Source organism: Hydra viridissima, unplaced genomic scaffold, assembly GCF_058129835.1.
Source record: "Hydra viridissima isolate aposymbiotic clone 2 unplaced genomic scaffold, HvirCarnegie_v1 scaffold_4, whole genome shotgun sequence".
In the NCBI taxonomy this organism is placed as follows: domain Eukaryota; kingdom Metazoa; phylum Cnidaria; class Hydrozoa; order Anthoathecata; family Hydridae; genus Hydra; species Hydra viridissima.
Genome location: NW_028324303.1, coordinates 19,570,157 through 19,584,975, shown reverse-complemented (window position 1 = coordinate 19,584,975; position 14,819 = coordinate 19,570,157). Strand labels below are relative to the sequence as shown.

Sequence of the window (14,819 nt, the reverse complement as noted above, 5' to 3'; positions counted from 1 at the left end):
CTGAAGAAGTCTTTGAAAAATTAAAGAAAAAATTCAAGGCGCTAAACTTGCTGATCGATTCTGAAAACACCAATGTGAAATATTCTCGCATCACCAAAGAACACATTTTAATCTTTTTAAAACAACTCAACTATACTAATCAGTATGAAAATGCCAACTATATCTATTACGTGCTTGTCGGTAAACGGGACGATATAGAATATCTGGAAGAACAGTTGATCAAAGATTTTAAGGATTTGTCTTTCTTATACGATCTGGTGTACGGAAAAGACAAGCCGAAAGAATTAAAAAGAAAAAGTTTCATGAACGCCCAGTACATTTTGTTTCAGCTGCTCCAAAATAGAAGTCATCCGTGTCGCCTGGAAGATTTTTCAGTTTTAAAAACCATTGACAAGAAAAGATTTTACGACGACATTTGCTCCCATCTGTTTGCGAAACTCGGATGGAATTTTACTCCGACTTTTTAATTATAAAACCATGCTTTACATTTATGGATTATGATAATCTCCTATAGATTAAATTATTTACGGCATGATATTAACAATGAAATAAAAAAATATAGCAATTTATTTAAAAAACTACCGACGGAATCGATATCAATGCGTCAGAATAGATATCGCATGTCATAAAAACGTCGCCATCTTGATTTTCCTTAAGTATGGAAAAGTATCAATGCGACAGAGAACATTTTGAATTAAAAAGGCAACAAGAAATTTTTAATTCCTTAATCTCACCCTATCCAACGCTATACATACACTCCCATACTTAAGGGGTATCAATGCGCCAGAATACCCTCCCATACTTAAGGGGTATCAATGCGCCAGAATCGGCCTTATATAGTAGTGATATGTAATAAACATTTGCTCTGAATTGAATTCAACTGGTAGGTCTTGTTTATCAACCCATTCTCCTTTCAATGCCTCATTCCACTGATATAACTGGAGTCGGACTGGTTCACCACCACGCCTAGCACTAAATATAGTCAGACATGTGGCAGTAGCTGACCTGATGGTAGTAAATGAATTCAATGGATGTTCATAATCGTCAATTGAATTCATAATTTTATTACATTCCTCAATTAGTAACTGAACATCTCCCTCATTTGGCAGATTTATTGGCTTACGCAAGTTAGTATTTTTACGATAATTCAGATTGTAGTAGGCATCACCAAACAAATCATCTTCATACAACTTTAATACCTTTAAGAAATCAACCACTCTTTGAGATCTCAAATCCTCATTTTTTACCAAAAAATAACCAATTAAAAATTTTGCTGTTAATTTTAGTAAATTTAGTATGCTGATCTTTAAGCCATTTTTTTGTGATTTTTCTGAAAAATGGTCTTCATTTGGTTTTTCTGATATAGAATTGATTGCTTCTCCTACTAGTGTGATTACTTCTCTACAATACATATCACCTGCATTATTTAAAATATCAGTTAATTTAACCTCTGTCTGTTTGTTAAAGATACTTCTAAAAGAAATGTATAATCTTGCTGTTAGTCGCATACGTGCACGCTCTAATCTTCTGGTCTCTGATACTTTATCTTTCTTCCTTTTAAGTGCACTATAAGATCTAGCACCAATCATTAAAATTATTTCATCAGATTTAATGTAATTCCCAATATCATCTAGCTGCAATGTACTGAGAAGATTTATGAAATCACTTGGATACTTCTCGATATGTTCGCTTAAAGATATAGAAACCATTGGCAGCATAAGATTTGATGCTTGACACACAAGTTGGTGCCGAGCTTTATATTTTCTTGAATAGAAACCCTTGCAGCCAGAACACATGAGAGGTAGTTCGTTATCTTGAGTGGTTGACTTTCTTTCTCTGATAAAGCATGTTTTACCTGATTTTACAAGTGACATATTATGATTTCTAATAGCCTCTTTTCTGAACAGCTCTATTTTCCTATTCTGATCTTTGACATTCATACTTAGCAGAGGTGTTACAGAAGCTTCTGTAGAATGCTTTGAAAGTATGTGACGCTTCAATCGAGTCTGAGGAACTTTGCAGAACAAGCAAAGTCGTGAAGGCTTTTTGTATTTTTGTTTACTTTCATTAATGACTATATTTTCATGTGACACTGAACTGCCAATTCTAAAATCAACTGATCTAGAAATGTCCATGTCAATTTCATCATCTGTTTCAATGATGTCTAAATGCCTTTCTGTCATAATGCCAGAATCATTAAGTGGAGAAATCAGATTTTCTATTGCGGCATCATTAAAACCATCATCAGACAATTCTTCATTCTGAGGTTTTTGTGGCACAGAAGCTGTATTTACTACATATGAAGAATGAGCACCAGTCATGTCTGAATTAATAACTAGAGGATTAGGATTTTCTATTGAGTCAGATCCCAAGCTTCCAATGGTAGGAAAGGACAATTCCATTAAGCCTGGTAAGAAAGCCATATTTTTTGTGTTTGCAATAGGTGATGAGCTTAGATATACATTTTCAGCTTCAAGCTTGCCATCTTTTAAACCATCTTTAACATTAGAGGACTTGAGAATGGCATTGACAGTTGAATGATAATAATATTCTATCTCTGAGTCTGAGTCATTGAAGACAGGAGCTTCACATAAAGTTTCTGTACTATTCTTAACTTCTGCACAATTTCTAAACATTTTTTTTATACTTCTGTACTATCCCAGCTAGCACTTATACGTTGTTAAAACATTAGAACAATGTCGCGCGGAGCGTTGGCCCAACGTCGGTTGCCAACGTTGTTTTTATATCATTATGGTTACAAATGCGACGTCGTCAACAACAAAAATCCAACGTTGGAACAACATTTATTTTAAGTCGGTACAGTGTAGGATTTTCGTTGGCGCAGTGCTGTATATAATGCCTATTCAACGTTGTATTTTATGCTGATCCAACGTTATATTTTATGTTGTTTCAACGTTGTATTTTATGTTTATTAAACGTTGTATTTATGTTGATTCACCGTTGTATTTTATGTTAATTCAACGTTGTATTTTATGTTTGTTCAACGTTGTATTTTATGTTGATTCCACGTTGTATTTTATGTTTGTTCAACGTTGTACTTTATGTTGATCCAACGTTGTATTTTATGTTGATCCAACGTTGTATTTTATGTTGATCCAACGTTGTTTTGTATGTTTATTCAACGTTGTATTTATGTTGATTCAACGTTATATTTATGTTGATTCAAATTTGTATTTTATGTTGAATCAACGTCGTATTTTATTTTGATTCGACGCAGTGCCGGTTTTAGCACTACCAGCGCCCTGGGCGTCGCATTCTAAATAGATTCTATAGATAAACCATTTAGCTTAAAGGCAATACTTATATACAGAAAGAACACCGTTTAACATGGTAAAGATTATATTATTCAAAAGAAAACAAATTATGTATCACTAGTCTCATAAAAATCATCGCTTTCTTGTTCATTAAGGATTTTTTTCTTTAGTTTTTTCCTGTTTCCCGCCCTCCTTCCGCTATCACGATCGCATGCATATCTCAGCCATTGTTTTATCACCTCTTCAATATCCGCATCGGTTGATTTTACTGCTTTGTTAAGATGGACAGCAGCTTAAAGTAAAGACAATACCAAATAGTAAAAGTAAAAACAATATCAAAGTTAGACTAAAAAAGGTAATACTTTAATGAAGTTAATAATTATTTTTAAAAGTATGCCTTATATACTAAAAAGTATGAAATAATTAAGTAGAAAAATAAAAGTATATACTGATATCTCTAAACATAAAAAAACATAGTTATATACCTTTTATAGCTTGTGTTATTTGCAAGCTCTTAATCCCCATCTTACCCCCACGTCCTGCAAAATTTAATTTCATTGCTACTTTGTTATCAAATATCTTTTTTAAAATATTTCTTGTAGTAGAGCCACAATCCTTTCCGCCAGTAGTTCCAAGATACGTTTTCTGAAAAGATTAAAATTATATATTTTATTTACATATTTATATAATTTTATATTTTATATACAAATATATTTATAAATATATATAAATGGTACATTCATAGACTGATTTAGGGAGAACCCGCAAGTGATATATATATATATATATATATATATATATATATATATATATATATAGGAGAAACAGCTTGTTGAAGATAGATAAGTCTTTTTACTAATTTATAACTATATATATATTTATAAATTAGTAAAATCTTCTAAGTATCTATCTTCAACAAGCTGTTTCTCCTTTGACAGGATCATCAGGAAGCTTTTATACATATTTTATATACTTTACTCGCCACAATCCATATAAAAGTGTCATCCCCAAATAAACTCTTATAAATATAATAATATATACACACATAAACAATATAATAAATATATTATTAATATTATAATGTATATATATACATGAGTTTGTATTTACTCAAATTAAATATTTTTAAAACATTCTTAGATTACCAAAGCGGTCCAGGTATCCCTGCAACCAAGTTTTTCTTCTAAATCATTAAGTTCTTTTTCTGTTTTAATAGGCAACTTAATGCCATCTGGTAAATCAGTAATATCAACATGTACCATATTTCGCATAGTATTTAGGATTGCTTCTTGTGTTTTTTTAATTTCATTAATATCAACCTGAATTGAAGCAAGACGAGATAGAACTTTACTTATTGTACCACTGGTGACTGAACCTGATAGTTCTGCTAAAATATAAAACAAAAACATAAACTAAGACATTGACCAGTTTAAACTAAATTTAAGTTGTTGAAAAAGGTAAAGAAAATATAATAGTAAACTTAATAATATACAAAAGGAAACTGTTCTTGTGCTACTTCTAGAACATATAAGACAAGAGAATGTCTTAAAGTTTTCAATGTAGTATAAGCAAAAAGATAAAATGGAGTAAGAAAAATTTTAAATAAAATTTTGATTTTATCAAGAAAATAATCTTTTTTTGTTATAGTGAATGTTTACAGACATTCGGTTATAAGAAATAAAAAATTGGTAAAAAAAGATCCACCCTATCATGTATGTAATCAAAATTTTATTACCTACTCCTGCAACACTGACTGAGTCAATATTATTGATATTTTTCTTCTTTCTTTTACTTTCTTGTAAATCTGTAGTATGGACTTTAAATAAATAAGAAAATAGAGTTAATTAATAATCAGATAATAAAGTTTATTTATATAATTATAAGATAATATAATTATAAAATAAGAATACATTATTAAATAATAATTAATTTATTAGTTTATAATTATATCATTAGATATTAACTAAATTAGTAGATAACAATTATATTATTAAATAATAATACAATTATCAGATATTAATTATATTATTAAATAATAATATAATTATTAGATATTAATTATATTATTAGCTATTAATTATGTTAATAGATAATAATATAATTATTAGATAAAAAGTTAATTACTAGATAACAAATTAATTATTATTATAAATTACATAATAAAATAATTATATATTAGATAATAATTAAACAATTATATAAATAAACTTTATTATCTGATTAATAATTAATTCTGATTTCTGATTTATTTACTTCTTATTTAATTAATTATATTATTAAATAATAATATAATAATTAGATAATAAATTAAGTAATTATAAATTTAATTAAAAAGTATAAAACTATAAAATTCAGTACAAACTGAATTTTATAGTTTAGAGATCTAAACTGATTTAATAATTAAAATACCTTTGTCAGTTACAGCAACTAAACCTGTCATATGTTCCGGAATTGAAGGATATGGTACTGTTGGGCATGACATTGGCATGAAACTCATATGAGCAGCTTCAGCAATATGTTCTACAGAACTTTTTCGTTTTCTGTCAAATTTTTCAGGACTTTCAGAATCAAGAGCAGATGTATCCAATTCAGCGTTATGAAGATTATTTCTGGCTTTTTTGTACGTTTCTTTAAGTAAATTTAAATATATTTAAAATAAAAGAAAATAAAGTTTACAAAACATGTTTTAAAAACAAGCAAAATTGAATATGAGCTTCAAAATTCCAATTTATCTTTTAATATAAATATATACTTTCAATTTTAATGCTAGAAAACTTTCTTGTTTAAAAAAATATAAATAAATTCTTAGATTAATTTTAAAAAAATATTTTAAAAATAATTTTATATTGGCTTATATTTTTATAATGTCTGCAACAAACCACTAACATCAGTCTAGTTGGAAAAGTTATATCTTTTGTTAAGAAAAGAAAATCATAATTGTGCAATAGGTGTTAAAATAAACTGTAAACATTTTAAATTTATGTTTCAGTACTTACCATAGCGTCTTAAAACTCGAGTATTAGTATGACACTCCCAATTTTCTTCAGGCATTTCTTTATTTTTAGTGGCAGCTTCTAATCTATTTGCCCTATATGGTGGCCAATAACATGAGCCAGGTTCCTTTGAAATCCAGCTAATCGGTACTACTGCTACTGAGTTTTCTTTTTCAAAATAAACTATAGCATATTCCATATTATATTATTGATTTCTATTGCAAAATCAAATGCATAAACATTATTAAAATATAATTACCTAATTAAAAAATTATACATTTACTAATAATATACTGAAATATATTAGTAGTTCTATCATCATTAATTGTTATAATTACTTTATATTATAATGATTTTTAAATATTTAGCCTTAATTAGAAAGCCTTTAACACATAAAAAATAGAACATTGGTTATACATATTTTATACTTAAAAAACAAAATTACAAATACTTTAAATAATACTTTAAATAAATATATAATCAATATTTTGTTTGTTTAATATTTTAATTGTTCAACTGTGTAATAGTGGAATAATTATATATGATTCCTCACCATAAGGAAAAAACATACACTTGGTAACCACATCTGAAATTAGACAGGAATAAATCAATTTGTTCGTAAGTTTTTTTACCATGTATATATCTACTTTAGAAGAAGGTAATGGTATTTAAATGCATCAGATACGAATAAAAACTTTTCATAAATTAAAAAAATCTCATTATCCATTTTAACTACATTTCTGACAAGAACTATTGTACCATCTTTTAATATTAAACAATTATTATTATCTGATACTTTAATTTTCCAAAGACTATTTTGAAAAAGCTTATATTGCTTTCCCTTTAAATTAGATATCAGCGGCCCATCGATGTGTTCATGGCTCAATATAGGAAATAGAGAGATCAGATCCTCTTTAAACATGTTTTTTTCATGGAGTCTTCTTAATATCTGTTGGATTGGTGATTGAGGCTTACGTATCAATTTCTTCAATTTTCCAAGCGTATTTTCATAACGAAAGCTACTAAATTCTTCTAAAGAACCTAAGTTTTTAACATCATTTGCCAAATGAATCAAGGAATGTACGTTATAAACAAGACATTCTTTTCCATAAAAATCTGCAGCAGTGCTAACAAACTGTACTAATAAATTATTTGCGTAGTCATAATCTGAGTTTATACTTTTTGGGTTAGCAAGAATTCTTGTTGCAATATATAGCAGCATAAAATGGTTATATAAATCCGTAGGCAGTATATTAATTAGGACAAAGGGGCCTAAGTACATTAAAAATAGTCTAAACTCTGTTGCTTTCCATCGCAGAATTTCTTTTAGAGCACGAGGTTTTCTAGCAAACTCAATAGGAATATATGAAATTAAACATAATAAGTTATCCGATATTTTTACAACATCTCTTGATCCTAGTCTTACCTTAAGAGGACCAACTGGACCTTTCCAGTATGAAAGAAATCGTTTCATCACACCCAAACAGCCGAGATGCATAAAATCCAATCCAAACTGAGTAACACCACCAATTTTAAGTAAATTTAAAGGAAAAGGTTTTGCATGATGATCACTGTCAATCATATTGCTAAATGACTCATCAGTACGCAAAGGAGCATTAGTTTTGGTAAAAATTACTTTCCCTAAATAATCACCCTTTTGAATACACTTTTCACAAGAATTGTAGCCTGAATGATACTTTATTCCTTTTATGAATGCTCTCGCAGGAGCATCACACACAAATGAATGAATTTTGATAAAATATTGAATATTATTAATACATATACCATTCAGTAGTAAATTACTTGTTTCTGTAACAAAATCATCCAAGAATTCTTCAGCATGAGCAGGTTTTTCTTTTCCACAAAACAACCCAATAACAAAAACTTTATCATTAACATTCTTGATCATTCCCAGGATTGGCCAGAGAGTAATGCTACTACTCTTGAATAAAGGTAAACCATCTGTGCTGAATTGCAATTCTAAATGAGTTGATTTTGGTAATGTGTTTTTCAGAATATTTCGAATACCCTTTTCTAAACCAACATGATAATATTCACCACCACCTGTTAACAATTTTAAATCATACTTGTGGGGTGTTTTTAACAAAGTGCGAGGATCCTTTGGAAGAGAGGGGACAACTTCTTTTAGTATAGGAAAGAGAGCACCTAGAGCAACTTGTGAAATACTATATGTGACAGACCATTGACCTAACTTTTCACATATATTTTTACTATTACATTTATGAAATAAAGTTTCTGCACATTGATTATTACAGGCTTTTTCATCGTTAATTAGGTCATCTATATCATCATCAAATAATTCATTTTGTTGAGAACCTTGATAATTATCATCAAGGTCAGAAAAATTAGAAAAAGTGGAGGATGTGTTATATTCCAAATGATTTTGATTGACAAATGATTCCATTATGAATGTAGAATTCAATTGCATATGGTTTGATTGGTTACAAACAAAACTGGCTCTGCTTTCATTATAAATATCATTCATATCTTTCTCAACCTGATTTTTTATTCTCCGACGCTTTGTAGTGTAAGAAATGCTCATTATATTTGTTAGACTATAAGTATACATTAATAAACTATATTAAACTATATGAAATTATTTTTAGTAAATATAATATATACATGTATATATAGAGAGAAGTCTATAAAATATCTATTGACACGTTTATATCATATCTATTAAACTTAATTTATATGACATAATATAATATAATATACATTTTATTATTATTTTTATAATATATAAAGTACAAAGTATTTGTGCCTGCCTGTGTGCAAACTTCAAAAAGAAGTTGTATAATATAATATAACTGGTATATTATATAATAAAATTGAAAGTAGCTTTGGAAAATTTGGTGTATTTTTTTCAATTCAAAATATATATAATAAAAAGTAATAAATTTAACCCTTTTCAATGAATAGATTACCATTTTATCAACTGTTTAATATTCATCCAACAAAAAACTAACTTTCTTTAAATTAAAAATAATAAAAAAATTGTGAATTAATTATGAAAAATAACATTACCTTTATAAGCAATTTAACGTCCTATTTAAGGAAGTAGAGCACGTGGTTAATTATTGAATTAATTTGTTCTTTTTATTTCATAACATTGTACATAATGTAACCATGGCCACCGAGAGGGGGGGGGGGGTGGACGGGGAAAATTCCCGGAGCCCCGTGTGTGTACAAATAATTTTTTAAAGTAATTTTTAAAAGATTTAAATAGTTTTGACTTTTAAAAGATTTAATTAACTTTTATTTTTAATTTTCAATGACCAGAGCACGCTTCTTTTGGTCCTGGGTATATAATTGATCATAATGAGGGCCCCTTAAGAAAACTTCCTCGGGGCCCGAAATTTCTCTCGGCTGCTATGAATATAATATATTGTTCATAATATAATATAATATATTAACATAATATAATGTATAACATATTGCTCATAATATAACACATTGTACCAAGGCTTAATAAAATAGGTTAACGGATTTCGCACCTACAGGGAAACGCATTACTTGTCAAAATGATGTCTGAATAGTATACACTGGAATGTATATAAAAGAATTTATATTATGTAAAATTAAGTACTTAATAGAACTACGTTTTTGTTTTTGTTTTTTACAAAGCAGGTTTATGTATATATATATATATATATATATATATATATATATATATATATATATATATATATATATATATATATATATATATATATATATATATATATATATATATATATATATATATATATATATATTAATATATAAACTAACAACCTTTAGCAATGTTTTTACATAGATTCGATTAACATTGCATCCATATATGAATGCAACAGAAAAAAGCTAATTTTACGAATAAAGGACTTTAAAACTAACAACTTTTTGCGATGTTTTTACATAAATTTGATCAACGTCGATCATCCATATGAAAATACATCGCAAAAAGTTGACAAAAAAGAGGCAAAAAATTAATAAACAAAGCAAAAAAAACACACATTTCCCTTAAAAATATCGCAAAATGTTTATTGTTTTCACGATCAATATATATTACATTGGATCAACGTTGGGTTTAGATCGTAAAAACAATAAACTTTTTGCAATGTAAAAACATACATTTATTCAACGTTGGTTGAATCAAAGTCAATTTAAATACATTGGATCAACGTTGGATTTACATCGTAAAAGCTATTAACTTTTTGCGATGTAAAAACATACGTTGGACCAATGTAAGTTTTCCAGTTGTTTTTAGTTCCGTCGGTATTAATTTCATCATTAAACATATGACATTGGATCAACGTTGGTTTTGCATTGGAAAAAACAGCCGACGTTCGCGATGGTTTTACATACGTTGGCCCAACGTAAGTGTGCTAGCTGGGATTTCTTTTATTATACTTCTGTACTATTTCTTTTATTATACTTCTATACTATTTCTAAACAAAAATAAAATTTGATAGAAAAATTTTAAGAAAGCCTGCTAATGCAATCCAGGCAACTCAAGCTATAGTTTTGTGTTTCTTTTGTATATACCATGTAAAACCTTTCAGAAAACACAACAATTTTCTTAAGAAACTTAAGAGAATTTTGGCCTACCTTTAACAGGTAAGCTAAGAAAACTTATCCTTAACAATATGAATATATAAGTATATGAAAAACACATATTATTGTTTGATAAAGTGCTTTTCTCAATGAACTATTAAATAACTAAACCAAAAAAAAAAAAACTGGAATATTTGTTACTAGATTGCAAAGTGGGCATATTCTGCAAAACTTTAAGTTATATCTTAATTGCATACAGTCTAATTTTCATCAAAAATGACTAAAAATTAGCCAAGAGGAAATGTTGTATTATAGTTCTAAGATAACCCATTTAATAAAGCCATTCAGCGGATTTCTGAACTAACTTATTGTACTGACTTTATAACTTAGTTTTCATTGAGTAGACTTTAAACTTAAACAAAAAAAGATAATTCAGGAAACTTTACCAAAAGTTGATGAAGGATGATTTAACATGAAAAATATTACAATTATGGAACTTGTAAAAAGTTAAATAAAAACAAACTATGTTTTGCCAAGGCATTTCTTTTGTTGAATCACCACAGTCATACCTGAAAACACATTTTTTAAATTTATGTCTTTACTAAACTTTTGCTTACTTTTAAATTTAACAAAAAGGAATTAAAACATATACCTGATCTCAGTCTCTATGCTAATAATATTTGTAGCAAAAAGACAAAGGTGGGCCTCATTAGAAACTGTCTTTTCATGTTTCGCATTAGCATGGATAGATGGTGAGTCATTTACTATACACCCCAGATAATTTGTGTGTGGCATCAATTTTAAAAGTCATACACACACAAAAAAGAAAGTATTATCTTTAAGGCCTAGTAAAATTCTTATTTCCATAAACAAGAAACACAAAAACTGTGTAAAAAGATTTTAAAAGTGTAAAATGGTGCACAAATATGAATTTCAGATACATGCATACATTCAATAATACTAAGTTATATCAGTTATAAAGAAGTTATAGAACATGTAAAAAAATAAAATTGTTTTCATTCAATGCTTACCAAATGGATTTGCCATAAATTTTTTTTATCCCATCATAGATAAAACAACCCAATTCATCTTTTTCATACTGTTGGTATCTTAATTCTGCTTCAAAATTAGAAATAGTTTCATCTATTCAACAAAAGGAATATTCATTGATAAAATCTTTAACAAAAATAAGTCAAGATTTTTGTTAAAGATTTTATCAATGTATATTCCTTTGAATAACAATATAACATAGATACAAACAATTAAATCTTTTTTTTGAATTAGATGTGTATAAACCCCTTTAAGCATTATTTTACTAGACTAGCAAAATAGAAATCTAATTACCACTGTATTCTAAAATAAAGTCACCTTTCTGAAACTCAGCTGATGCAAATATTCCAAATCCTATCCTATTTAAATCCTAAAGAATTTAAAAGAACGCATAATTTTAAATAATAAATTTTAAATATAACCTTTTTGTGAGAAAATGTAGTTAGGTGTTTCTCAAACAAACTTTTTTAATGAAAAATCTCACCTTAAGGAAATCACATTTTATACCCTAAATACTGCATATTAAAAATCCAGGGTTCAGAAATAAGTACCTTTAGGTGACACATTGTTTTGTTTAGAGGTAAAAGGGAATATACTCAAATGTCATTTCAATGATTTGCAAAGATATCTAACAATGAATAATAATATTTTATATCTTTTCTATTGCATATTATGACTGTTTGCAAAGAGTATATGTCTTATCATTTTGACTAAAGATATTTCAGCAAACATGTGGGAATATCAGTTTGAAGATTTATGAAAGTATATAATTATAAATATCAATTTTCTCCTTAAGGCAACATCAATTTAGATCTTATCTATTGGATATTATCACAACATAGTAAAAGTTGTAGAAAAAAGTGCCTTATGGGGACACATCATTTTAACTAGACATTCAGAAAACATTGTTGGATATCATTTTAAATTTAAAAACAATATAAAAAATAATTTTTTTATTCTTGAGGCAACATCATTTATATCTTATCTACTGCATGTTAGACAACTTGGCTCAAGTTTAAAAGATAAATGCCTTAAGGTGACAAATCGTTGTCACCTTAAAGCACTTGTTTTTTGTAAGTGCCTAGAGATGACAAAATGATTTGTCACCTTAAGGCACTTATAGAATATACACAAATACCATAATTCTTAACTTCTGCACTTAAGGTGACACCTAATTAGGCAACATTGGAATTAAATGGTACAAACTTTGACAAGAAACATTTATCTTAAAAAATCATAAGAAATCTTAAGATCTTACTTTGATCATATATATTGATCTTTAATTTTTAAAATCCTTCTTGATCATTCTTTTAGACAATAAAATGCTTTGCTTGTTCTTTAGGCTGACATCTATTTCATTTTTATGAAATCAAAACAATATTAGTTTCTTTAGGTGACAGAAAGATTTTAAAAAATAAGTTTTTATTAAAGTAGTTGTTTGAATTTTAAATTGAAAAGAATAAAAATAAAATAAAACTCACTTAACATGTTTACTTGCTTTCTTCTTGGTGAGTTGAATTAGATTTTGTATTTATATACGGCGGAACAAGCTTTGCAAAATCTCGCGGTCGCTTAAAGAAATTTGCGTGTTTTTAAATTTGTATATCTTTTTCTAAGACAACCTGTTTTTCAGACTTTGATCAAAAACTATTAGTATAAAACTTTTCCAGAAGTTTGAGTACCAAGTGAATTAAAGAAACCATAAAAGGTTAGATATATTCGCAGCAAAACCCTGAAAAGAGCTTCAGAAATAAAATGACTACCTAACGTAGCTTTTATTTGCATCGAAAAAAATGGAACATATACGTCCTCGTTTTTACTTTTCTCATAACTTGTAAAAAATACAGTGATTTAGCGTGAAATTTTATACAAAGGTTCTCAATATCCATACCTTTAAGAATAGGAAAATGTTTCTGTGTTGTTTAACAAATTAAACTCACAAACTGGTAAAGAAACGTTAAGGCGACTGAAAATTGTCACCTTAAGACAATTGTCGCCGCAAGGTGGACATTTTTAGCATAAAATGTCACCATAAGGTAGATCCAGGAATATATATATATATATATATATTTCTTTATTTTTATTTTTTTTATTTATTTAACCATAAAATCAAAAATTACAAATATAATTATAATTTACAAAGTTAGGTTCGGTGTCACTCATATAATTAAAAACTAGTCAATGGAGTGACACCTTATTAAAATAAACAAATAAAATTTAAAAAAAATATATTAAAACTAGGAAATAATAAAGAAAGTAACATTAATACAAGTAATAAAAAAAAAGAAGTAATAGGAACATTAACGTTAAAAAAGTTGGATTCAGAACAAAAATATAAAGGTGTAAGGCTAAGAAAAATGAAAAAAAAAAGAGAGAATAAACGGATGAGATAAGATAAGTGAGAAAATAATGTAAGAGAAAAACAAAAATTTTAGTTCACATAAGTAAAAACATTTTAAGAAACTTACGATTTGTTTGTGTTGACTATTTTAACTTAAATCAATCTTTCGTCCACTTCTTCGCGTGATACAAACTGTTTTGTTTATCATAAAACCACTTATATTAATACTTTTATAACATATAAATAATATATATTATTACTTTTATAACATATATATAATATATTAATACTTTTTTAACATATATATAATATGTTAATACTTTTATAACATATATATTTAACAACTTTCATAACAAACAGTTTGTTTTCAAAAGTACGCGAAATTTAAGCAAATTACATTAGCGTCGTTAAAAAAGAAAAAGACCTAAAAACTTATAATTAACTGTTTTGTAAAACTATTAAAACATTATTAACAACGTGCTCGCAAAATTATTGAGCATGGTTCACTTCCATATCTGATATTTACAACGCCTAAACATAATTTTAAAAATGTAATAAAAACAATGAAAAAAAAAGCAACGTAAAAACGTAAACTTAATTAAA

At 27.4% G+C, this 14,819-nt stretch overlaps 2 protein-coding genes, 1 long non-coding RNA gene and 1 pseudogene across 4 annotated transcripts; all 4 read right to left on the bottom strand.

The window, feature by feature from the left end:
- Positions 1 to 812: 812 nt before the first annotated feature.
- Positions 813 to 11,022, bottom strand: LOC149890382 (uncharacterized). The gene is made up of 2 exons (XM_090085258.1): positions 10,690 to 11,022; positions 813 to 2,654 (listed from the first exon to the last, which is right to left on the bottom strand). The coding sequence occupies exon 2, from the start codon at positions 2,634 to 2,636 to the stop codon at positions 813 to 815; it is 1,824 nt and encodes a 607-aa protein (XP_089941384.1). The 5' UTR covers positions 2,637 to 2,654; positions 10,690 to 11,022.
- LOC149890384 (uncharacterized) lies at positions 3,383 to 6,479 on the bottom strand. The gene is made up of 6 exons (XM_090085257.1): positions 6,272 to 6,479; positions 5,685 to 5,903; positions 5,011 to 5,091; positions 4,421 to 4,662; positions 3,761 to 3,920; positions 3,383 to 3,567 (listed from the first exon to the last, which is right to left on the bottom strand). The coding sequence occupies exons 1-6, from the start codon at positions 6,465 to 6,467 to the stop codon at positions 3,383 to 3,385; spliced, it is 1,083 nt and encodes a 360-aa protein (XP_089941383.1). The 5' UTR covers positions 6,468 to 6,479.
- Positions 6,619 to 9,364, bottom strand: LOC149890383 (uncharacterized; annotated as a pseudogene). The gene is made up of 2 exons (XR_016451884.1): positions 9,317 to 9,364; positions 6,619 to 8,844 (listed from the first exon to the last, which is right to left on the bottom strand). The product of XR_016451884.1 is annotated as an uncharacterized LOC149890383 (transcript).
- On the bottom strand, positions 8,955 to 13,443 carry LOC149890381 (uncharacterized). The gene is made up of 5 exons (XR_016451815.1): positions 13,357 to 13,443; positions 13,134 to 13,225; positions 12,194 to 12,245; positions 11,857 to 11,968; positions 8,955 to 8,973 (listed from the first exon to the last, which is right to left on the bottom strand). It is a non-coding gene; the product is annotated as an uncharacterized LOC149890381 (long non-coding RNA).
- Positions 13,444 to 14,819: the final 1,376 nt, after the last annotated feature.